The 25,479-nt window shown below is 48.6% G+C and overlaps 1 protein-coding gene across 2 annotated transcripts; it reads left to right on the forward strand.

Moving 5' to 3' along the window:
- The first annotated feature begins 1,736 nt into the window (after nucleotides 1–1,736).
- Nucleotides 1,737–7,546, forward strand: LOC142571028 (uncharacterized). Of its 2 annotated transcripts, XM_075679329.1 has the most exons (3): nucleotides 1,737–1,866; nucleotides 3,118–3,690; nucleotides 5,985–7,546. In XM_075679329.1, exons 1-3 carry the CDS (start codon nucleotides 1,789–1,791, stop codon nucleotides 7,467–7,469), a joined length of 2,136 nt encoding a protein of 711 aa, XP_075535444.1. In that variant the 5' UTR covers nucleotides 1,737–1,788; the 3' UTR covers nucleotides 7,470–7,546. The 2 variants fall into 2 exon arrangements, with proteins under 2 accessions (XP_075535444.1, XP_075535443.1); XM_075679328.1 differs by lacking the exon at nucleotides 1,737–1,866 and having other exon boundaries at nucleotides 2,882–3,690.
- Nucleotides 7,547–25,479: the final 17,933 nt, after the last annotated feature.

Consider the following 25,479-nt stretch of genomic DNA (forward strand, 5'->3'; position numbering starts at 1 on the left):
GTGTTTTATTGTAAGGTGTTCCGCCGTACAAGCTTCGGCTACTTGTTTTATGAGAACGAGTGGCACTATATACGTTTGTGCTTAGGACTTGCAAAATTCGTTGCGAATGCCGTATTATACTTCGAAGCGAGAATAACCCATTTTATGCCGATTTCACCTTCTGACCGTCCAGACTTTCTTGAGATTATATGAAACACCTTTAACCTGTCCTAAAGTCATTTCGATCTCCAATCCAGATTTTGTTTTCTCGTTCACTGGCTCAGGTTTCATACACCACAGATTATACTTGTGAGAACATTACCTGAGTCACTAAATGTACAGTTGCGAGCAAAAGTTTGAAAACCACGGCATCAGCAAAAAAAAAAATCGAAATATATTCAAGCGCAGCACCGCGGCCTGGAATTGGTTTAATGCATTGTATTGGTCAAACATGCGCGCGTACGCGCGCGCTCTTGATTTCAGCCGGAATGCCCAGGCTGCGATAAAAAATTAAAAATCGCGGCACCTTTGGTCGCCAAACTTTTGATCGCGACTGTAAAAATTCGCGATGTGCTTAGCAGTAAGACGCATTGAAATTCCTTAGAAATTACGTTGACGACATTTTTTTTTTCCAAACCACGCATAAGTACTACCTTACGACATCTTAAACGGCATATTACAAGATAATCTAAACACACCATCAACAAACATTATCATTGCGACAGATGGATCGCAGTTCGAGGAAACGGCTGACATTGAAATATGTTGCCCTGCACTCGACTGGTCTTTTTCATTAAGGTTGCCTGATCTTGTGCTTATTTTTATGGCGAGCTTATAGCAGCAATTCTCGCTTTAGGTAAATTAGACCCAACGACTATAACAGCTGCTATTCTTATTGATTCACTAATCTGTGTGCTCTTTCCTTACCGCGTCTTGTGATTAGCCTAAGTTAAAACTCTTTCACTTGCTAGTCCCATTCCATCAGCAACGTATTCATTTGATTAGGATACCCGGTCATAAAGGTTTATTTTTTCATGAAGACGACTGTTTTCGCCCCAGTCCTTCCTGTTCTACCAGTGACAGCACAGATAACGGCGGCTAGATTTCGGATGCGATCTGTTATTATAGCATCCCCAGTGCTGACTGCTTCTTCAGATGATAAGCACCTGGCATTCCTCTGGCGTAATGAATCCTGTAACACATAGACGCTTGAGGTTTCCCCGCTGCAAAATTCGTGAACCCCATCTAGTTATTTAAACTTCTACCGTGTAGTCGAGTCTATCTGTTTATCTGTTGTGACTGCTTCGCAAATTTTTTCACAGCTTCCTCAATCACGCGCATCTACGTCATCCCACCGACGCGCATATTCCACCGCACTAGCCAACCGTACCAAATTGCGCGCTCACGTGCTCGCACTACCACCCTTCGCTACCTCGTTTTTTCTTCGTGCAGCAGTGAACTGGAATGGCCTTCCCCGAGACATTGCAGCAATCACATGTCCATCGAGTTTTGCAGAAAATTTCACAGCACACTGTTCCGCATGAAGACTTATTTGTAACCTTCATTTGCTAGCCCACCCCTTTGTAATACCCCCTAAACAGGGGTCTCAAAGGTAATAAAGCGATGTGATGTGATACATTCCGCACCTTGCCTTGTCTTGTCTTGTGTCCCAAACAGTGGCGCATACCCACTATGGGGGATTGGCCAAGAAGCAGGCGGTTTTTCGTATACTTAGAAGTAAAGCCAAACTATGCGCAATGAGGTGCGCACTTCCTCTTCTTTATTCCTTGCGCGATCTGTGACAAGCATATGATCCCAATCGTCATAGCCACCCTCGTTCGATCACCACGGCAAGCTCTGCCTGCTGGCATGGATGGTTCGACCAATGTGAGTGCGGGGTCTGTACGAGCTGCTCTTACGCACGCATATATACAAATAAGCTATATTGGCGATCTTGTCTTTAGGCAGATCAGCTTGCGCGCTTCTCTGTTTCAAAGTGGGTAGAGGTCGCAAGATATTGGTGGACTGAGTGCGGAGGGAGGCGAAACTTCTGGAGGGCATGAAAAAAAAATGTGCAACACGATTTTATGCGAGCACGTGCTGTGCCTGCTATTGCACAAAGCTTGTGGTCGCGTATACGTCGTTTCTCTTGCCTGGCGAACGGAGGAGCGTGGCAATAGTGTGGCATTCTTCTTCCTTTCTTCTTTCTTTTGGAGGGGGGGGGAGGAGAAAGCGGGGGTGATACTATATACAGCGCTAGGATTTGACTACGTGGGTATGTATAATTTTGATCGGCTAGGGCCCCCTGTCACGCACGGGCCCCTTAACACGCGGGATTCTTCTTTCCTTCAGCCTAAAAAACTAAAAATAAAACGAGACCGTAGCGCTCGGCATTTCAACGACAGAAACGCATGTAAAATCAGCACCTTGTGTCGCCACTTGTGTCATAGCGCGCAGTGCTGCTCCAAAGTCATGATATGTCATTAGGCTCAACGAAGTCTTTAAGAATACGCCAGTTTTCGGTGTTAGCGGGCTGAGAATGACTTGACTAAAGTAAGAAGGCCTGTAATGACCAGGGGAGCTGTTCTGTAAGTGTCCACCTAGTGGACATGCCCACTAGGTGGACTCTTTCAGAATAACCCCCCCCCCCCTTCCCGCCCTCCTATATCACAGCAGTCAGTGGCGTAGCTAGGTCATCTGGCACCCGGGGCCCATAGGTCTTCTGTCACCCCCTACCCCTCCGGGTGTAATCGAGGAAGTCGAGGATATCAACAATTTTCGGGTGTCTTCATACATATATGACAACCCCCCTCCTCACCCCCCCCCCCCCCCCCCCCGGAAGCCCACGGCCCTCTCAGAGGTTACGAACTGGGGCGCACAACAACGCCTCAAGCAAACACATCTCTCTGTGCGTTCTGTGTACTACGCAGACAAACAGCAGTGGTGATCGCAAGCTAGCGTTTAACATCCACTCACCACTCTGGGGTTATACTAAACGTAGAAGAAGTTAAGCTTTCTCCGTCAAAATCACCGCTAATGATCGTCAATCAAAGCATATCTAGCACAGAAAACTTCACTTGCATCGATCCCCACAGTGCGTGGGATCCGCACTATTTTTCTTCGTGCCACGCTTTGCAGGGGCCGATCTCGCAGTCCGAGCAGGAGGTGAGCCACTGGCTCGTGGCGGTCGCCATCGCGTTCTCGGTGTTCATCATTGTGCTGGCGGCCGCGCTCGAACTCCAGTTCTACTACCCGGGGATCGTGCCGCGCTTCGGTCGCAGCAGGCGACTCCTGCGCAGTGCCGAGGGCAACGCCAGCGGAGACACCACCACCACCACCACGAGGTCGGTGCCGCGTGCCTTGCTGAGGCCCTGCGGCACGGCGGGCTGCGACCGCTACGCGTGGCTCTTCGTCAGCCAGCTGAACCGGAGCGTGGACCCGTGCCAGGACCTGCGTGCCTTCTCCTGCATCACACGACCGCGCTGGCGACACTCGCTCAGGGACGAGGTGGTCGAGAACGCGTCGCGCGCTGCCATGGTCAGTGCCGCGGTGTCCGGCAGCAGCGGCTCGGCGGTGGCCAAGACGAGCACGTTCTACAGGACGTGCGTGGCGAGCAAAACGCCTCTGGACCTGCAGTCCTTGCGGGCGTTTTTGGCGACCGCGGCCGCTGACGCCGAGTCGACGATGCCCGATGGCTCCAAAGCCTTTCAGGTTTGTCGTGTGCACCGTTACCGTGGTGGCTAAGCAATAGTTGAGGCCCGAACTGTTTTTCACTAGCATCAAACCCTTTCAGGAATGATGCACTGTTGAACTGTTTTGTTGCAGTGCGGAGGTGACAGCTGTGACAACCTTCAGAATTCCTCTTGGCTTCCATTTCTACATGAAACTCACCGCGAATTAATGTGGCCTGTTCGCTTTATATATTGATGCGCTACATTAAAGTGCGAGCAGGCTTGGCAGTCGAGGTTGGTTCTCAGTGCATAATAGTTTTCAACACTGTTTGGGAAATCTTTTAGAAAAATGCAGTTGGACCAGATGATTTCACTTGCCTGCCAGCGTGTTCGAGGAAATGGAAAGCAAGAAAGGACTGACAATGACAAAAAATGCCAGCGGCCATCCTTAGCAGCACTGTACTAAGCTGTGCAGTAATGAAAAAAAAAAGAATAGTAAAAGCATACAACCGAAGCAAGAAACACAGGTCAAATAAAAAAACAATATGATTTATACATACATACATACATACATACATACATACATACATACATACATACATACATATATATATATATATATATATATATATATATATATATATATATATGTATGTATATATATATATATATATATATATATATATATATATATATATATATATATATATATATATATATAGACCATATCAATAATAATCAACAATAGACCATATCCACATTATCAATCAGGTGATAGAGAAATGTGCGGAATATAACCAACCCTTACATATAGCTTTCATTGCTTACGAGAAAGCGTTTGATTATGTAGAAACCTCAGCAGTCATGGAGGCATTACAGAATCAGGGTGTAGACGAGCCGTACGTAAAAATATTGAAAAATATCTATAGCGGCTCTACAGCCACCGTAGTGCTCCATAAAGAAAGCAACAAAATCCCAATAAAGAAAGGCGTCAGGCAACGAGATATGATCTCTCCAATGCTATACAGCGTGTTTACAGGAGGTATTCAGAGACCTGGATTGGGAAGAATTGGGCATAAAGTTTAATGGAGAATACCTTAGTAACTTGCGATTCGCTGATGATATTGCTTTGCTTAGTAACTCAGGAGACCAATTGCAATGCATACTCACTGACCTGGGGAGGCAAAGAAGACGGGTGGGTTCAAAAATTAATCTGCAGAAAACTAAAGTAATGTTTAATAGTCTCGGAAGAGAACAGCAGTTTACGATAGGTAGCGAGGCACTGGAAGTGGTAAGGGAATACATCTACTTAGGGCAGGTAGTGACCACAGATCCGGATCATGAGACTGAAATAACCAGAAGAATAAGAATGGGCTGGGAGGCGTTTGGCAGGCATTCTCAAATCATGAACAGCAGGTTGCCACTATTCCTCAAGAGAAAAGTGTATAACAGCTGTGTCTTACCAGTATTCACGTATGGGGCAGAAACCTGGAGGCTTACGAAAAGGGTTCTGCTGAAATTGAGGAGGACGCAACGAGCTATGGAAAGAAGAATGATGGGTGTTACGTTAAGGGATAAGAAAAGAGCAGATTGGGTGAGGGGACAAACGCGAGTTAATGACATCTTAGTTGAAATAAAGAAAAAGAAATGGGGCATGGGCAGGACATGTAATGATGAGGGAAGATAACCGATGGTTGTTAAGGGTTACGGACTGGATTCCAATGGAAGGGTAGCGTAGCAGGGGGCAGCAGAAGGTTAGGTGGGCGGATGAGATTGAGAAGTTTGCAGGGACAACATGGCCACAATTAGTACATGACCGGGGTAGTTGGAGAAGTGTGGGAGAGGCCTTTGCCCTGCAGTGGGCGTAACCAGGCCGATGATATATATATATATATATATATATATATATATATATATATATATATATATATATATATATATATATATATTTATATAAATATATATATGACTGAAACATTCTGGGCCAGCGAGCTTTCGCGCAAATTACTGGGTGAAAAGCGTTTGGTTCGACAGCCTCCCTGATCAGAGTCGTAGACTGTAAAAAACTACTACTGACAATTTCACAGAACAGGAACAGATTATTCGAGCAGGAAAGTACCAATGAAGTTCCTCCAATCGTGAATATCCTGTGTAAAGTTAAGGCTGGGTCTCGCTGGCAATTAACCAAAGTCGCCAATACCAAATAGCGTTATTCTCCCTGACACTGTAGGGAAAAATATCCTTGAGAAGATGAATTTATTGTCAAATGAGACTTTTGAACAGTTACCCCAGTTTTCGCAGTTTTCGCGAGTCAATGCCTTGCTTTTCATTCAGGTTATGTCGAAGATGGCGGCACGTTATGGAAACGGGATCCTCTTTCGCCTCGGCACAGGATTCGTGCCGGAGAATGACTCTAGGATAGAAAGACCGGCGCTTGTAATGGGCCTGAACACTGACTTCAAGCGCTGGATGCAGAAAGCCAAGAGAAGCACCAAGGTCGATGCACACCAGAAGATTGTCGACCTAGTCCTCAGCCTGAGCATGTCACGAGACGACTTCGGTTGGCGCAACGTGTCGGACGACGTGATGTCAGCGCTGGAGATTGTCAAGGAAATCTGGAAAAGTCACAACGTGTCCAGGAGCCAACGGTCTCTTACGAAGGTGGCTCAGATGGGTGCGGCACTTACGACCATCAAGCCGGCCGTGCTCCTTGCACAGCTGTGGCGGTGGGGTGCCTCCTATTCCAAAGAACAACCGGTCGTGCTCGAGCAGAGTGGCGTCCTGTCCTTCCTGGACGCCACACTGGGACGCGTGAGTGAGCGACGCATGGTGCAATACCTCCTCTGGGAGACTGCGCGTCAGCTATCCGCCTTCTTTCTGCAGACCGATCTCCCGCACCTGGACCACGTGTGCTACATCAAGACCGTCGAACTGTTCGGGCCGGCGGCTGCGCTGGCACCCGTGATCTGGCACCAAGTGAGCGCCGAAGCCGTGGTGAGCGCCGAGACCACTTTCGCCAGCGTGCTCAAGGCGTCCGAAGACGAGATCTACGCGGCAGGCGCGCGCAGCATGGCAGAGGCGAAGCGCATGAGAGCTCTCGGAAGGCGCCTCAGCCAGGTTCGCCTCGCGGTAGCCTACCCGGAGGACGTGCGCGATCTTCAGGCGTTGAACGGGAAGCTGGCGCACGTTCCCGGCATGTCGGAGGTCTTCTTCACCAACTTGCTGGCCGCTCAGGAGTCCTCGTGGAACCGCAAGAAGGACAACCCGTCTTTGCCGACTCCACTGCGGCCGAGACCCCGCTACGACGGGCAGCGCAACGAGATCACGCTTCCCATAGTCTTCCTGATTCCGCCGTGGTTCTCACCGGACGCTCCGCCTTCTGCACGCTTGGCCACGATTGGCCTGTCGCTGTCTCTGGTCCTGTGGCGTGCCGTATTGGCGCAGAGAGTGTACGACGTGGGCGAGTCCTCGCGACATTTGCTGGCTCGACGGCACGGCTACAACCGCACGTGCTTGGCAGGCAGTGCTATTCTTCGCGGCACAGATGACGCCTTCCGTATGCTTGCCGTCATCGCGGTGGCCAGGGCGTTGAAGCAGGGCGACAACAGTAGCAGCGATGGCAGCGCCGGGATTCCCGGCCACTCGGCGGAATCCGCGAGGGACGATCTCGAGCTGTTGCTGGTGTCCTGCTGCCTTTCGATGTGCGGGCCTCACAACAAAGACATTTGCGCAGCCGTGATGGAGACACCGCAGTTTGGAAGTGTTTTCCGTTGCGCACGAAAAAGCGATGTTGATCGCGCAAATTGTTCCGAGTATTGACCTCTGCCTGTTATGTTACCAGAAAGATTTCCGATTATATATGCAGTACACTTTTGATAACTTAATATGTGAATAAATCCTGCAATTTCATTCTATATATATATATATATATATATTTTCGGGATGGATTTAGTTCGCTGTCATGTTTATGAATGCTAATTGCCATGTATGTGATAGCGCCACGTGCTGTCGATATCGACAGCAAGTCACGCTTCCATGTAGTCGCATGACCCGATCGCGATTGCTTATATAAGGCTGGCATGTTTCTCTTCTGGCCATTCTCACTTGTACTTCCGTTCTTGCTGCCTGATGCAGCGATAAACTGTTTTACTACTGTTCTACTATACATGATAAAAAAAAAATGACGTACAGCGCGAAGGACAAGGACTGTGAGAAACGACATATACACAGCGCTACCAACGTTACCAACTATCCCAAGCAACCACCCTAGTTCTACTATACGTTCGTTTCCGAATCCCTGCGACACAATACTAATAATCGGAAGTGCTTTCTCTGTGTCAAGCGGCTCCATGTTAGATCCAACTTCAATGTTGCGCGCTGCGAAACATTCACCGTTTTTAACAGCTGGACAGCCCATCAGAACTGAGCGACGTCCAAGAAATTTACCATGCGCTAGATATGACGTTGACGTGATGAGTTTCTTGAGAGTACTAGCCGAATTGAGACAGGAGCGTTCGTCTGGGCATGGCTCCCGAGATGGGCGCGCGCTGGCAGTTTATTCTACGTGTCGGAGCAAAATTTGCCATTCTCGCGGGGAGAGAGTGTTAATTCAGTGGTCGGCATTGTCTGATCCTCCTCTCCACCGCGGTGCTCGCACCCGAGGCGGTTTCATGCATCGAGGGGGTTTTCGCGAGCTCCGGTACTTCTTCTGCGGCTTGGATGAGGCGAGGAAAATGATTTCGCGTTGCTACGTGAAACCTTACTGATTGGGGAAGTGGCGGCTTAAGGCGTACGTAGGGCACAGCGCGGGCCGCTGGCTATTTGTTCTCAAGCTGCTTAATTTATTCTCCACACATACTTTCACTACATTCACGCGGGTATCCAGAAATGGCACACTTCTGCGAGAGTTTGCCGTGAGACGGGCAGAGAGTATGAACAGCCACCAACTAGCCCGTTTCATCAGCCCTTTGGACTACGTATCTGGTGTTGACTTTGTTAGCGAACGAACAAACCTAATTCGCAGGATTAAGTGCGCCAGTCCAAAGGCAAACATTCAAGGTGAAGTGTCTGCGTGCCTTTGACTGCTGCGAGCCGCAGTTGCAGGGCTCGGTGGAACGAGAAATTGTGCGCGAATCGTGAAATGTTAATTATGGTATTATTTAATCTTTTATTAGCATAATATGGCTACCGCCCAAGAAGGCATTATTTTAATTATGAACAGTGTGATTTCCAATGTTCGCTACACCGAACACAAAAATACTAGTCGCTCTTCCGCGTGTCTGCTTACGGCATGTTTATTTATATTACAAAAATATATTTCTTTCGGAATATCTTGCAGGCCTTCAGGAAGGCATTGGGTAAGGGGAAAGCTACGCTTATATGAACGTAAAACAAGCGCTACTGAAAAGCAAAAAAAAGGCAACCTAACAAAAGCTGTGTTCGCACAATGTGCAATAATAATAATAATAATAATAATAATAATAATAATAATAATAATAATAATAATAATAATAATAATAATAATAATAATAATAATAATAATAATAATAATGGCCTGCAACATAAATTTACAGCTAATACAAGAAGTGCAGTTGAAATGAAAGCTAAACACAGGAAAAAAATACGCGCGGTAAGCAATATAATTGAATAATTATAATAGATAATACAAAATAAAAAGAAGACAGAAAATAAAATAAAGCAAAACAATTAACCTCTGTCAATCTACGATAAGCTACAAGTTCAGAGACAATAGATAGTGTGTGAACCCAGACATGACTTGTTCAGAAAAATCAAATTACTAAACATAAGTATTACAATATCAAGTGACATGAATATAGAAAAGTGCTGGAAAAAATTGAAGGACGCTTAAGCTTCGCTTTTAACTGCGGAAGGCGATGCAATTCAAAGATCCCTGACTGGCTTCTCACGCTTCCCGGCAGCTGCAGCTTATGTAACCGCATTGTTTCCCGGGAAAAGCCGGCGGCCAGTGCTGTGCACGAAGGCGTGCTTTCTGGTAGAAACGCGGTCTCTTGCGTGGGCCGATCCCGAAGATTGTGCGCAGCCGCGCCCAAAAAGATTGCATCAGTTGCGGGTTCCTGTAATTGTTTCGCGCTTTTAATACTTAAATCCGAGACGATCTAACACAGAATGCACGCGCTGTCGGTGTTTTGTTTCATGACCTTTGCTTGTGGGCTGTCATTCTCAAAATTCCGAGGAATAACTTTGTCTAGAATCTAAGACAAGGTGTGAGCAACTTTAGTGGTAGAATGGCGTGGCAATACAACCCGCATGTGCCACATGTCATATAGCAAGGCGTGGCATTTACATATATAGCTGAATATACGCGGCAATTTTTGCTCACGGGGAGGCCATGGCTCCGGACGCCGTTACCGAATTTCCTGCGAACACGCGGCCCATAACGCTATCGCCTTAAATATAAAGGCACAAGACAACTATTTTTTATGGATGGTTGAGGCGGCAAAATGTTCGAGGCAGAGCTGAAAAATTGCTTGGCATGTATCCTGTGAAAATGTTCCGCCACACGTGAAAGGTGGGCAATGGGCCCATTGAGATCGGGCCCCTTCACGTGCGCAGAAGTCCACGGCGTTTTTTTTTTCTCGTTAGTTTGTTTTTGCTGGGGAGAGCGCCGAATGAGTCGACTGAAGTAAAACGTGCCAGCGCGCCCGATCTCGGAGGCCACGAATCCGTCCACTAACTCGGTTCCTGCAATGAAACGGCAAAACGGACACAGAAGTGCAGAAGCTTGCCTAAAATAGAGAATTTTCGCAACGAAGACCCAGTGCGCGACAAGTGCACTGAAAACAGCCGTGCGACTGGTGCACGCTTCTTCATCGTCTACGTGTGTTGGCTTGATTTCGAAGCTTCAGCTCGGGGGTTGCTATGTCAGTTACACGGGAAAGGAGAAATCATTCTTCTCAGCGACCACTGCGCTGAATTTGATGAAGTTTGTTGCATTTAAAAGAAAAATTTAAAATCTAGTAACTGTTGCAAGTATATTTTTTTATTTACGTTGTCGATTTTTTTAATTCACAGTTGTTGAAAATTCCATATTTTCGGGAGACGGAACTATCAAGCTTACAAATCTGTAAGTTAGCAATGAATAATCATTATCACAATTCTGACGCAATAGTTCTGCGGGAACCCGAAAGGTGGAGAGAGGTAATTAGTAAAGGGAAAATTAAACATCCACCCGTTCGTAGCAATTGCTACAAAGGAAACCCATACGGCTTCCTTGAAAGAAAAACCTCGTAGTTGAAGCAAAATTCGTCCTGGTCCGGTACTCGAACCCGGGACCGCCGCTCTACCATCTGAGCTAACCAGGCAGCTAGCAGATAGCAGGGCGAAGTGGAATATTCACAACGAACGGGTGGATGTCAAATTTTCCCTTTACTAATTATCACAATTCTGTTGATTGCTTGTAATATGTCTAAAGCAGACAAAATTGGGGTATTATACATGGTTCTTAACTACACCATTAATCTATGAGCAGGATTTTTGCAGAACTTTCGTAACCATTGTAACAAATTCACAATAGATATCAAATAGTGTATCAAATGTGTCCGCTTTGAATGTTATGACGTATGCGATTGACTGAACTGCGATATCTGATTTTGGTGCGCAGTTACAGGTTTGTGAACCACGTGGTTGTATTTTTTAAACCTCACCTATTTGTGATATTTCTTGTAAAAAAAAATTCAGGCCCTAAATCGAAATTCCGCTTCCAATAGTCATTATAAGTTACCCTTTTCAGTTAAATGCAACATTTTCCAATCAAGTAAACCCAGTGGTTGTCTCAAAAGCATTTCTGCGTTTTACATGTCTTTGAAGAAACGGCGTATTAGTTTGGCCTGAGCTAAAGCTTCCTCTAAATATGCTCCATATCGACGCTAAGGGTTAGTTATGCTCCATATCTCCATATGCTGCATATATGCTCCATATCGACGGTAAGTGTTAGTTCTTGAAGGGAAACTTTCTCTGGTTATTCCTCGAACTTTGCGCACACCGCGGTATGGCCGAGCTAAATGGGCCAATCCCTAAGAAGATCTGGTCAAAACCGGCTACGTAATCAATGGTAGCGACTTGGGGGACCGATCCTGGTAACCAGCGCACGTACGTCTGCGCCAGAGGACATTAACGTGGTTCGGAATGCGGTCAAATCCTGGAGTCAGGGCAACGTCACAGAACCCACGTGACTGACATAGCGTGGACGAATAGAGCTAACCAAAAGTGAATTTCGGGTCGACCAGGAAGCTATTGATTGGCTTTGACAGCCATGCCCCGAAGATTTCCGCCCACTTTGTATAGATTTTGACAACACATGTCACTGCACGTCTGTCGTCGCACTAGAGGCCAGAACCCATTTTACGATGAATGTCAACGTCAATGTGTTTAGCATTGAAGTAATGTGTCGATATGCCGTAATTCCGCCGCAGAGACTCGTCCTGTACGAGGCGCGCATATACAGCCGGATTCATATATCTAGCGATTTCCACTGAACACGCTGCATCATTAGAGCGACGCTACCGCGAACTCCGCACGTGGGCGCTTGTGTGAATGTGCACACAGACAAATGTTTCTGAATACATATGACGCGCGTTTGATTGCCCCCAAGCGGCGGAGAAATGTTAGACGATTTTTAATTGTCATCGAAGAGCGCCACATTCTAAACGACACATGTACTTACCCTAGTTGGCGTCAAGAAGGTTCAGTTAGCTGCGGCACATACGCAGAGGTACATACCCCGTGGCTCATGTTGGCATCAAATCGAACAGATTCACTGAAGAGCGGCACTCAGCTACTGGCGCATACCGAGTGCAAGGTAAATATACCTGGTAGCGAAGCTTCCATAGGAGCCCATACGTTCAAAACATGGCGGTCCATCGGTGGTTCATGGGGCTTAGCGCCATCTGTATGTGGTGGGAACACTTCCGGCAGAAGAAAAAATTATGTGACGCCATACCCGTTAAAAGCAGAAGTGACGTCATTTTGTTTTCGAGGGCACGAAATTTGTTTTGTTGGCCTTCTTTTGGAGCTATATATTCAAATGCCCCGCCATTCGACTTGACGGGCGTTTAGAGCTTTCAGTGCGGAAAGCGATGCAGGAAAAGCCATCCGTACGGATGTCAAAATCGCACCCCCGCACATAGCATACTTTCTTTGGAGGCCGACGAAAGCTTTAGGTGTCGAGTGCTGATCCTATCGTCGGACGCCAAGCTCGTCGGCCGGCGCAGTTGCACGAGAACAACTACACAATTATCTGGCGGTCGTAACTCGCTAATTTTGGCTGAACAGATTAAGAAGCGATGAAGCTACCCGCGTCACCAAATTCAGACAAACTTCGACAAGCAAGAAAGCACAAACTGTGAGGGGGGCGTATTTCAACAAGTGAACTTTACGAGCGCGCCTTCCTGCCCATTTCAAGACGTGCATTGCATTGCGAGTGACAGTGGCGAGAACGCCCCCTGTAGATGGGCGCCGAAAATAAATGCCTTTATTATTAATAATAAAATTGAATAAGCTTGTATTTTCTTAACTCGTCACGAATATACAAAATTGACCAGGAATTTTATTTTCGTTGAGTCAATCTAACTGTGTCTCGCTTGAATTAAAAAACGCTTTTTGCTTTCCCCATGTTTGTTCCCCTCAAACATAGTCGCGCTCACGGTGGAAGATAGGAAGTATTCTTCCACCGTGGTCGCGCTTCAATTGCTGCTCCCATAACCCCCCTTGCTGATGTCGGTGACAATCTGTACTGAACCGCTTTTCGCGGTTCAGTGCAGCACCCCTGCTTAGCTATAATTCGGGACACTCAAAAATTTTAAAAAGTGGCATAGCTTTCTCGTGCCTGAGGGCGGCCTTAACTGAGTCTTGCCCGGAAAAAATAAAAGAGACTTTCAGCCAACAAGTTATCAGACTAAAGAATGCAGGATATGAAAAACATGTACTGTCTACATCAGCCTATAAGTTGATTCAATATGTGTGCAATGGCTATCAGAAAAAGCGAAACAGAAAAGAGATTGACAGCGAAAAAAATTGTGTCACTACCATATGCACACAAAATTGCGCATAGCTTGAAAAACGTAGGTGGCAGATTTGGTCTACGAGTGGTTTTTTCAGCACCGAACAAACTCGGAAAAATATGTGCTGGACTGGATCGAAGAGTTTCAACAAAAGTAAATGTAAATGGTCGTAAGTGCATAGTCAAGCATAAAGAAAAACTTGTCGAGTGCAGGTCATCTGTTGTCTACTGTTTGCCCATATCGTGTGGAAAAGTATACATCGGCCAAACGGGTCGGTGTGTAAACACGAGACTTTTGGAGCCCAAAAGGTCACTGGGGGGAAACATTCATTCGCACATTAAGGGGCACTCCTCACAACATGGGTGCTGGCCGCTTTACAATGATACCACAGTTTTATCGCACCATAAGGATCAGCCAACCAGGGAAATAATCGAAGCCTTTCATATTCACAAGAGGGGAGAGGGTTGTATCAGTCAGCCATCTGTACATCTAAGCCATGGTGAGGTTGCCTTTTTGGAACTACACTAAAGGAAGAGAAAAAGAAAAAAGAAAAAAAATTAATGAATATGGTTGTTAGGGTTGCAACAAATTACGATAGGATTGCACACCATGATAGATAGGTGCCATATCTTTGATGCCCGAGTATGCGCGGGCAAATGATCTTTAAAAAATGCCTTTGATCTTGCCTTGATCTTCTTTGACGCCTGAGGGTGCGCAGGTATATAAATATGAAGTATGTGTTCTGAAATAAAATAGTGGCGAGTGCAGCGAGTGTCGTCTTTTCGTGTTTGTCTTCACTGTGTCCGTGTCAGTGCGCTGCTTCACCAGCAAGGTATGATGATTACTCACCAACTAGCCCAACTTTCCACTTTACTGGAAGCTCGGATGTTTCGAATGCGCCGAGCCACCCGCAACCGTTGAAAAAAGTCGCAGTTTCGCCCCAAGGCGAAGCATCGATTGCGATAGTGAATTAGCAGGCAGCTGTTACGAAGTAAGGAGAGTAGTTTTATCGACCGTATAAGCTCGTAAACATTCGCTTACTAACTAAATTAACAAGCACGGTGTCACGTTCGCACAAGCAAACATGAGCACATCGCACTCGATGACCGCGGAAACTCGCTGTCAAAACGTTGTAGCCAGGAAGCGCGGCAGCAGCAGCAAGAGAATTGCACTGGCATATTATAAATCCATGGGGAAGCTTACAATAGGGGTGGGCCAACTGAAGCAGCAAGAGATATGCAGTTACATATTGTAAATGCATGGTGAAGAGTATAGTAAGGGTGGGCCAACTCAAATTTGCGGATGGGTCAACTTGAAATTTGGAGGCGAGCTAACTGAAATTTTGGCCTGGGCCATCCTGAAATTTGGGCATGGGCCAAATTAAATTTAGGGGCGGGCTGACTTCAAATTTGCGCGGGGGCCCACGTAAATCTAGAGTGGGCTGACAGAAATTTGGGAGTGAGTTAACTTGAAATGGTGGGGGTGGGCCAACATAAATTTGAGGGCAGGCTAAATGAAATTTGGACGAACTGAAATTAAGCACAAGTAATCTCCCCTATGTTGTCCTTGGTGTGAGTGTTTGTTAGCTTCTTACAATATGACTAATAAAAATCGGGCCCCTCAGTTAAAGCCCTTTCTTCTCGTTTATTTGCTGTTAGTAACTCACTCAAATGAATTGCACTCATCGACATGAACATATCTGAAGGACGCCTATTCAGTTCGCTGGATGCTATAAGTCGTGTACGGAGGTATGTCTATCGCAACAAAAGAAACCCTTTCTCAGATTCTTTCCCCCGGATGACCGGGGGGGGGGGACCCTCGTGACCGCGGGGGCCCTCGACTATCGAGTGATATATTGAGCTAATATGAAATCGAGAGTACACGGTCATTTTGTGCGCGCTTTCCCAGAAATGTGCCAAGCTTCTTAGCACACAATGAGAAAGCATGTCTTGTCCCGTGTTGTAATACGAGGCACAAGTCGTGCACGGAAAATTTCTTGTTGTTTCCTGCGCCAAAAGACGATGATACCGCCTGAACATTGCGTGCAATTCCGAGGAAGCATCGATTACTTCGGCCGACAGAGTAAGTCTGCGAGAAAGATTTCGAGCATGAAGTCGTGTGCAATGAATGGACAGCGCAGTACAATCTAGTATTTACAATACGTAATGGAGTTTTCACATGTTTTACTGCACCATAAAATCTTGTTGTACATGTTTTAGTGCTCTCCTTGTAGAGTGTGCGCACGCTGGGTGCATGTGCGAACACTCATGTTATTTCGATTCACTAAATGCCTATACTCTTGAAGGTGCACTTGGAACAATGACGCAATTTAGTGTTTTTAGGTCGTCGCATCGAATCACATAAGTTAAATTCCAATAGTATCGATACTACTTCAGTTATCATGAACACACTCTTCGGAATGAACATGGAAAATGCCTGAACGACCTCATTTCATTGCTGCGTGTGCACAACCTCTTGACGACAGGCTCACCTTCACAGAGACTTCGTGACTAACCGCGCATGAACAACAAAACTTGGAGGTGATGGTGGCTAGCGAAAATGAAAATTCACAACTGGGTTGATTGACGGGCACTTAATTATTTGTAGCTAAAGAAGACAGTTGAGCCAATGCCTCGTACAACAGCGAATGCAGGTATCCCAGCTCCCTTCCGGAAAGTTTGCCGGCTATTTTTGGTGCATTAATTTTGGGTGGCCTGTTCAGGCAGTCCCACGTAATGTGGGCGAGAGTTGGCCGGCCTCCGCACCAAGGACAGCGAACGCTGTACAGCGTTGGGTGAACGGCATTTTTCAAATGAAGGTTTGGAAATGTGTGCGTCTGTATTCGGCGCCAGTCATAAGAGTCCTGCCTGGATAGGTCAGGGTGTGGTGGACTGTACTTTCTTCGCTCGCGCCGCTGGTGCTCAAGGATGTCTCGTGGTAAAAAGGGATTTTCGTCAGAGTGGTCGACCGCTCGGTTGACAAAAGCACGAGCTGCGCCGTCCGCTCTCTCATTGCCCTCGAGTCCTGCGTGACCCGGGCACCAGATGATCATGTATTTCTGCGTTAGGTTGGATCCTAATAGGTGAGTGGTGCTGTGTGGTAGCCTCCCGGTGAGGAATAGTCTACATGCGACTTGGGAATCTGTAAGAGTTATCGACGATTGTCCCAGAGCGTCCTTAGTTTTAATAGCTAGCGCGATGGCTGAAGCCGTGGCGCAAGTCACAAGCCCTTGATTTGCGGCCGCTCCTACCACTGTGTGGTAGGCCGCTCCTACCACGCAGTGGTAGGAGCGGCCGCAAATCAAGGGCTTGTGACATGCGCCACGGCTAGAGTTGCACTGTTTGGATCCCACCGATGGCAACGGTTGTTGTGGTCGCACCGATGGTACGACCTGTTGGGAACTCGGCGCTGACGCCCGTTGTTGCACCTGGGTCGCAAGCCCCAAGGGTAGCGTTGGCCTGGCGGCCTGGGGTACAACTGGAAGCATCCGAAGGTCCCGGCAAAGCATGAGTCGACTGGTAACAACAAAACACCTTGTTTATTTTAACATCGCAAAGAGTTGCCGGTCAGGTTGACCGAAGTAGAGAGACGGGAGTGCACTTTACTCAACAGAAGAAATCGGAGCCCTCCTTTTGGCGTCCGGGGGCAGCTGTTTTTATACTCTCGCAGTTGAGGGCAAGAAGAAGATGGGATAAGGTGACGCATACTGTCGTAGCGCCGCCGGTCGGGCACAAAGACTGGGTGGATAAGGTAACTCCTACTGTCGTATCGCCTCCGGTCGGGCACAATGGCTGGGAGGAGAAGGTAACTCCTACTGTCGTAGCGCCTCCGGTCGGGCACAATGGCTGGGAGGAGAAGGTGACTTCTACTGTCGTAGCGCCTCCGGTCGGGCACAATGGCTGGGAGGAGAAGGTGACTTCTACTCTCGTAGCGCCTCCGGTCGGGCACAATGGCACATACACTCACACACGCACATGAAGACACGTGGCATCGGAACATGCCTGGACGCGCTTGGCGGGGAGCGTAGCGGCGATGCCGAACGGGCCAAAATGTCTGCCGCTTTATTGCAGTCGCGCCGGCTAAACCGCGCGTCGTAGGCGAAACGTAACAGACCGCCCCGCCGGGGGAAGGAGATCCCGATGGACAGGGGACTGCATCCGCTGTCCGGAGGGATGTCGCTCGATGATGCTCATAACCGAAGTCGGGCGTCCCTCGACGTTTCTTGAGCGCAGCGCACAGAGAAGGCCTCGTTCTCTCGTTCAGGTTCGCACAGGACACTGCAAAGTGACTTCGGGAGAGTTCACATTCTTGTTCTCGTTCCCGGCAAGCGTTAGAACTACGCTGAAACTCAACCGCTCAGTCAGCAAGCACGGCACAACCCTCACTAAGCCCTGCCAGGCTCTTTCCCCTTTTATACCACTGCCTAGTTCCTTACAGTAGTCTAGCATCACTCAGAACGCGTCCACAAATTGGAAAATTGCACTAGAAAGCATATCATCACTTTGAAACACTAAACAAAAGCAATATGTTAAAAAAATCCTGCCTCAGGAAGAAAAACATCAGTAACAAACAATTTTGAGGCTGATTCCTACGTTAGGGGCTTCGACTTAAGCCATCGGCGTTACCGTTGAGACTCCCCTTTTTGTAACGCACCTCAAAAGAATATTGTTGCAAAGCGAGGCTCCAGCGCAGGAGGCGGCCATTTTTGGGAGAGATGGTCTGCAGCCATTGGAGAGGGCAGTGATCCGTCTCAATGATAAACCTCGAGCCGGCTAGATAGCATGACAATTTCTGAACGGCCCACACGAGACATGCACACTCTTTCTCGGTGGCGCTATACGCCTGCTCACGACTGGTCAGCTTACGACTAGCATACAGGACGGGGTGTTCTACTTCTCCATTTTCCCGTTGGCACAGTACAACGCCCATGCCTCGCTCACTAGCATCGCACTGAACAACGAACCCTTTTGTATAGTCTGGCGATCGTAGCACAGGCTGGCTTGTTAGGCACTCTTTAGGGCGCTAAAAGCTCTTTCCTTTGTCTCGTCCCAGACGACTGTTTGAGGCTCTGTCTTTCTTAGAGCATCCGTCAGGGGAGCCGCGATATCAGAGTACCTGGGGATGTACCTCTGATAGTAGCCGGCGACACCTAAGAACGACCGAATATCGGTCTTCGTGCGCGGTTGCGGGAAGTCTCGCACAGCGGCCACTTTTATTTCAGAGGGGCGGCGACGACCCTGACCAATCACGTGACCGAGGTAGACAACCTCGGCCTGTGCTAACTGGCACTTAGGAGCCTTTACTGTCAAGCCCGCTTCGCGCAGGCGGGTTAGCACTGCCCGCAAGTGTGCCATATGCTCAGACCAGGATGCGGAGAATATCGCTACGTCGTCTAGATACGGTAAAGCGAATTCTTGCTGTCCCCGCAACACTTTATCCGTGAGGCTTGAAAAACAGTATGGCGCGTTCTTCAAACCAAAACTCAACACTTTAGGACGGAATGTTCCCATTGGTGAAATGAACGCCGCATACCTACTAGCCTCTTCTGTAAGTGGAACCTGCCAATAACCCCTGACAAGATCTAGGGTGGAAATAAACTGAGCGCTACTAACTTTCTCAAGGCGCTCCTCGATGTTAGGGATCGGATAAATTTGATCCTTAGTGATGGAATTAAGCCTGCGGTAGTCGACGCAAGGACGAGGTTCCTTGCCCGGTACCTCAACTAAAATCAAAGGGGAGGTATAATCACTCTCACCTGCCTCAATAACACCGAGCTGTAGCATTTTCTTTACCTCAGCCTCCATAATATCGCTCTGGCGGGGTGACACCCGGTACGCCTTGGATCGTACTGGCTCTGGGGAGGTAAGTTCTATATCATGAGTAAGGACAGAAGTCCTACCAGGCCTCTCAGAGAACAGACCTTGAAACTCTTGTAAGAGCTGGTGTAGTTCGGTTTTCTGCTCAGGCGACAGCGATGCTTTACTGATTAAGTCACTAATGACTTGATCGGTGTCTTCCCTGTTCGTCACTGAGCCTAGTCCCGGAAGCTCGACCGGAAGCTCTTCAGGAACGTTTACCATCATGCACACCACTGCTTCCCTTTGTCTATAAGGTTTGAGCAGATTACAGTGGTAAACTTGCTGTGCTTTCCGCTTTCCTGGCAGACTTACCACGTAGTTAACGTCCGACAGTTTCTGAACAATTCGTGCTGGGCCCTCCCACTGCACGTCTAGTTTGTTGTTTAGCGATGTGCGCAATATCATGACCTCATCGCCCACCTCAAAACGACGGGCCCTGGCTGTCCGATCATAATAAACCTTGGCCCTCTGCTGGGCCTTTGCCATTGCTTCACCTCACAACTCCTGTGCCCTTCTTAAGCGTTCGAGGAGCTTAAGCACGTACTCCACCACGACTGGGTCGTCGCCCCTGCCTTCCCACGATTCTCGAAGCATGCGAAGCGGAGACCGAAGCGAGCGACCGTACACCAGTTCAGCTGGCGAAAACCCCGTAGCCGCATGCGGCGCAGTCCGTAATGCAAACATCACCCCAGGCAGACACAGCTCCCAGTCAGTTTGATGTTCAAAACACAATGCTCTCAACACGCGCTTCATGACGGAGTGGAGCTTCTCAACGGAATTCGACTGTGGGTGGTACACTGAGCTGTGTAGCAGCTTTACCCCACACCTTTCGAGAAAAGTTGTCGTCAAAGCGCTAGTAAACACTGTGCCCTGATCTGATTGGATTTCCGCAGGAAAACCAACTCGCGCAAATATGGACTGTAGTGCATTGACTATCTCAACTGAGCTGAGTTCTTTAAGCGGCACTGCTTCAGGGAACTTTGTCGCTGGGCAGATCACAGTCAAAATGTGTCTGTACCCCGTGGCTGTTACCGGCAGAGGTCCCACTGTATCAATAACGAGCCGTCTAAAAGGCTCCGTAATGATAGGTACCAATCTCAACGGCGCCCTCGATTTGTCCCCTGGTTTGCCCACCCGCTGACAGGTGTCACATGACCTTACGAAATGGTCTGCGTCCCGAAAACACCCTGGCCAATAGTACTCTTGCAAGAGACGGTCCTTAGTTTTCTTAACTCCTAGGTGTCCGGACCACGAACCCCCATGCGTCAAGCGCAACAGATCCTGACGATAGCATTGAGGAACGATCAGCTGATCGAACTCCACTCCTCTGCGGTCTAGATACTTCCGGTACAGGACTCCACCTCTTTCCACAAAACGCGCATTTTTCCTGGCGATACCTTCCTTGACATTGCAGCGTATGTTTTCTAGGCTACCATCCTTCTTTTGCTCGGCTATCAAAGCCGACCGGCTGATTTTTAGCAACCTATCAAGTCCGTCTGACGTAGGCGCGATGAGCAAATCAGTAGATAGCTCTTCTAACTTTCCCGCATCGGGATTTTCCTCTCCAGTATCTGGTGCCTTTAACGTTACAGACTCAATTTTATTTCGTTCCGGCGTGCTCTGAATATCAGCTTGCTGCGCCTCTGACCCTTTCTCATTGTTCGATAACGTCGGCCCCGCAACTACCGCCTTTGCAGCGAGCTCCCGAACCTTCGATCTGGTTAAGGCCTGAACGCTAGCCTCACCAAACAACAGCCCCTTCTCGCGCAGGAGGTGATCGGACCTGTTTGAAAATAGGTACGGGTACTGGGGGGGCAGCATAGATGACACTGCCGCCTCCGTCTCAAGCGCTCCGAAAGGTCCTTCAATAAGCACTTTTGCTACTGGCAGACACACGCTATGAGCTTCCACGGCTTGCTTGATCCATGCGCACTCGCCCGTGAACATATGGGGCTCTACGTAAGAGGGGTGAACTACATCCATTGTAGCTGCGGAATCGCGAAGCACACGGCACTCTTTCCCGTTCACGAGGAGGTCTCGCATGTAAGGCTCGAGAAGCTTCATGTTCTCGTCAGTGCTGCATAATGAAAAAAACACAACTTTTGGTGTTGTTTCCGGACACTGCGCCGAAAAGTGACCTGGCTTCTGGCACGTATAACAAACGCGCGCTTGCCTCATCTCGAACCGCTTTCTGTCCGGACACTGCGCCGAAAAGTGACCCGGCTTCTGGCACGTGTAACACACGCGCGCTTGCCTCATCTCGAACCGCTTTCTGCGTTCGGCTTCGGCTGCCGCCGTCTCCTTACGTTTGGTTGGACTGCTTTCACTCGCATCCGCACTACGCGTGTCCCCCTTTAATCTCATGGGCGTGAACTTCGGCCTCTCAAACTTGGAGCCAAATTCACCCTTTTGACCGTCCTTAGCTCCGCGAGCTCGACGCGTCACAAACTCCTCGGCTAGCTCAGCGGCTCTAGCCACCGTACAAACGTCTGGCCTATCCAAGACCCAGTACCGCACGTTCTCAGGTAACCGACTATAAAACTGTTCTAGCCCGAAACACTGCAGAACTTTCTCGTGGTCACCAAACGCTTTCTCTTCTTTGAGCCACTCCTGCATGTTTGACATTAGCTTGTAGGCAAACTCTGTATATGACTCATTCTTGCCTTTCTCACTTTCCCGAAACTTCCGACGGAACGCCTCCGCTGACAGCCTGTACTTTTTTAGCAGACTCGATTTCACTTTGTCGAAATCCTCTGCCTCCTCTCTATCCAAGCGAGCGACTACGTCGGCCGCCTCGCCGGGTAACAAAGTGAGCAAGCGCTGTGGCCACGTTTCCCGAGAGAACCCCTGCTTCTCGCACGTTCGCTCGAAGTTAACCAGGAACAAACCAATGTCCTCTCCAAGCTTAAACGGCCGCATCAGGTCAGTCATTTTGAACAATACTCGTTCTCCTGCACCGTGTGCCTGACTTCCATTACGAGCGCGTTCCATCTCTATCTCGAGACGCTTCATTTCCAAAGCGTGTTGACGGTCACGCTCTTCTTTTTTCTCTTGTTGCTCTCGCTCTTTTTGTTCTTTAAGTTGGCGCTCCTGTCTTTTTGCCGTCTCCCTTTCCTCAATGGTCTCAAGGCATTCCGACAGCTCGTCATCCTCAGCTTCTAACTCAAGAATAGCCTTTAGCAGTTCTGGTTTTCTGAGTTTGTCCGAGACATCCAGACCCAACTCTCTTGCAAGCTCCAACAATTTCGGTTTGCGCAACGACTTCAAATCCATGGCTGCTCTGAATGCTGCTTTCTCTACTGCTTACTATTGTCTTGCCGCAAACTAACCCGGCAGCAACGACAACCACAATTACCAGCTCTGTTTCTGACACTAACAAAAGCCTGGCAAAGCTCAGAAGAAGAAAGTCCCGCACTCACCAAACCTCGCAGCCAAGAGTTCAGCGCAGTCGTTCCGCTGCAGGCAACCAGTCATCACACAGGGCTCGTTGCACTGCTCCCGGATCGTCGTTGAGCTGCTCAGCATACAGTCAACTGCATCTCTTCGCTGCTGGCCTCCGTTGTCGCGATCTCACCGCTGGCAGACAGTTGTTTGAATCCCACCGATGGCAACGGTTGTTGTGGTCGCACCGATGGTACGACCTGTTGGGAACTCGGCGCTGACGCCCGTTGTTGCACCTGGGTCGCAAGCTCCAAGGGTAGCGTTGGCCTGGCGGCCTGGGGTACAACTGGAAGCATCCGAAGGTCCCGGCAAAGCATGAGTCGACTGGTAACAACAAAACAACTTGTTTATTTTAACATCGCAAAGAGTTGGCGGTCAGGTTGACCGAAGTAGAGAGACGGGAGTGCACTTTACTCAACAGAAGAAATCGGAGCCCTCCTTTTGGCGTCCGGGGGCAGCTGTTTTTATACTCTCGCAGTTGAGGGCAAGAAGGAACCCCTCAATAGACGAGCACGTGATTGTACAATGGGATAAGGTGACGCATACTGTCGTAGCGCCGCCGGTCGGGCACAAAGACTGGGTGGAGAAGGTAACTCCTACTGTCGTATCGCCTCCGGTCGGGCACAATGGCTGGGAGGAGAAGGTAACTCCTACTGTCGTAGCGCCTCCGGTCGGGCACAATGGCTGGGAGGAGAAGGTGACTTCTACTGTCGTAGCGCCTCCTGTCGGGCACAATGGCTGGGAGGAGAAGGTGACTTCTACTCTCGTAGCGCCTCCGGTCGGGCACAATGGCACATACACTCACACACGCACATGAAGACACGTGGCATCGGAACATGCCTGGACGCGCTTGGCGGGGAGCGTAGCGGCGACGCCGAACGGGCCAAAATGTCTGCCGCTTTATTGCAGTCGCGCCGGCTAAACCGCGCGTCGTAGGCGAAACGTAACAGCACGTAAAGAAAGAAGGCATCTGCGCATAAACAATTGTGCAAAGCGCACTTCGTCTTGCAGCAGCACAAAATCCCGCTAGTGACGGCGAACATGTGGCATCTGCGCGTAACACTGATATGTGTTAGAACGTGTCTTTCTACAATTCCCCGGCACTGTATACTAAGACTAAGGGTCTAGCACAGGCGTTTGGCTGCTTCAAATGTGTGCTTCTAGTTTCATTTTGCGGTCGTCGTTATCACATCTGAGGATAAAACTTGCCACAAACCTCCGAGTAGAGCAGCGGCCTAGATACCTACATCATATTTTGATGTCAATCTAACGCGATAGCGTTAAAGGCCCCGTCCCGTGTCTAGGGTCGATCGTCTTGATAGCGAAAAGTCATTCTGAACCGCGCATACCCAACCACGCAGGCCCTCCGTGCATAGCGCAAAGACGTTACTGAACTAATTCAATTTCTCAAGGTAATATGGGTCAGAAGAAACCGTAAAGTACGACTTACACACAATCTACAGACACGATAGCGTCGGATTGTAATTTGAATATACAAGAAAATATAATTCTGTTACGCGGAAACTCGAACACAAACCCCTTTTCCAGTATTTCTACCATTCACAGAGCGGCGCGCCCGGTTCCTTGCAACACCATCCAGATGGCGCTCGCCTCGGCGCATCCGCGGCCCACGCAGGAGGGCTCGTTTCTGCCAGAAATTATTAACTGCGGTTGAAATTAAAATATATAAAATAACGAAGAAGAGGGAAATGAAAGTGGACGAATATATAACTTGCCGCCGGTGTGAGCCAAGCCCACAAAACCTCCGCATTAAGTGTTCGTTGTACTACCAACTGTGCTACGGTGACGGCTAGCAGTCGGTCCACTAACCTGGGTATGTATGTATACTAGATCTGGCCCTGGGAGTGTTAGCGAGCGCCACTCAGAGCCATGGTGGGCGGACGCCCTAGTTAGTGAAGTTGGTGGACAAATTCATGGCCTCCGAGATTCCACGCACTGGCAGGCTTTGCTCTGGCCGTCCCATTCAGCGTGCTCCAAAGAAAAAAAAAGGAAACCCGAGGGTTCTGGCACACGCAAAGGTGGCCGTAGAAGGTAGACCACGCGAGATCTCAGTGCGCGTTAGCCATCTTTGACGTGTTTCGAAAGATTTTCGCAAGATATATCCCAGCCAATTTTTCAGCTCTGCCTCGAACGTTTTAACGTCTCAGCCATCTAGTTCGCTAGCACGTTTATTTCTTTTGCACTACTCTTCTGTATTCTTATCCAGTGCCAGTACTTAGCTTAATAATCTATTTTTCTAAAGAAAATACGTGTGGGTTCACGCACCATTCTCTTACTCTGAACTTGTAGCTTATCGTAGATGGCAGAGTTTAATTATTGTTACGTTGTCTTTTTCTCTTTTCTTTTTCTTTGAGAAGCGCGCCGAATGGAAGGGCTGCAGCAAAACCTGCCTTCGCGCGCAATCTCCGGGGCCATGGGTCCCTCCGCTAACTTGGGTGTCCTCCCACCAGGGTTCTGAGTGGCGCTGGC

This window comes from Dermacentor variabilis, chromosome 2 (assembly GCF_050947875.1).
Source record: "Dermacentor variabilis isolate Ectoservices chromosome 2, ASM5094787v1, whole genome shotgun sequence".
Classification (NCBI taxonomy): Eukaryota; Metazoa; Arthropoda; class Arachnida; order Ixodida; family Ixodidae; genus Dermacentor; species Dermacentor variabilis.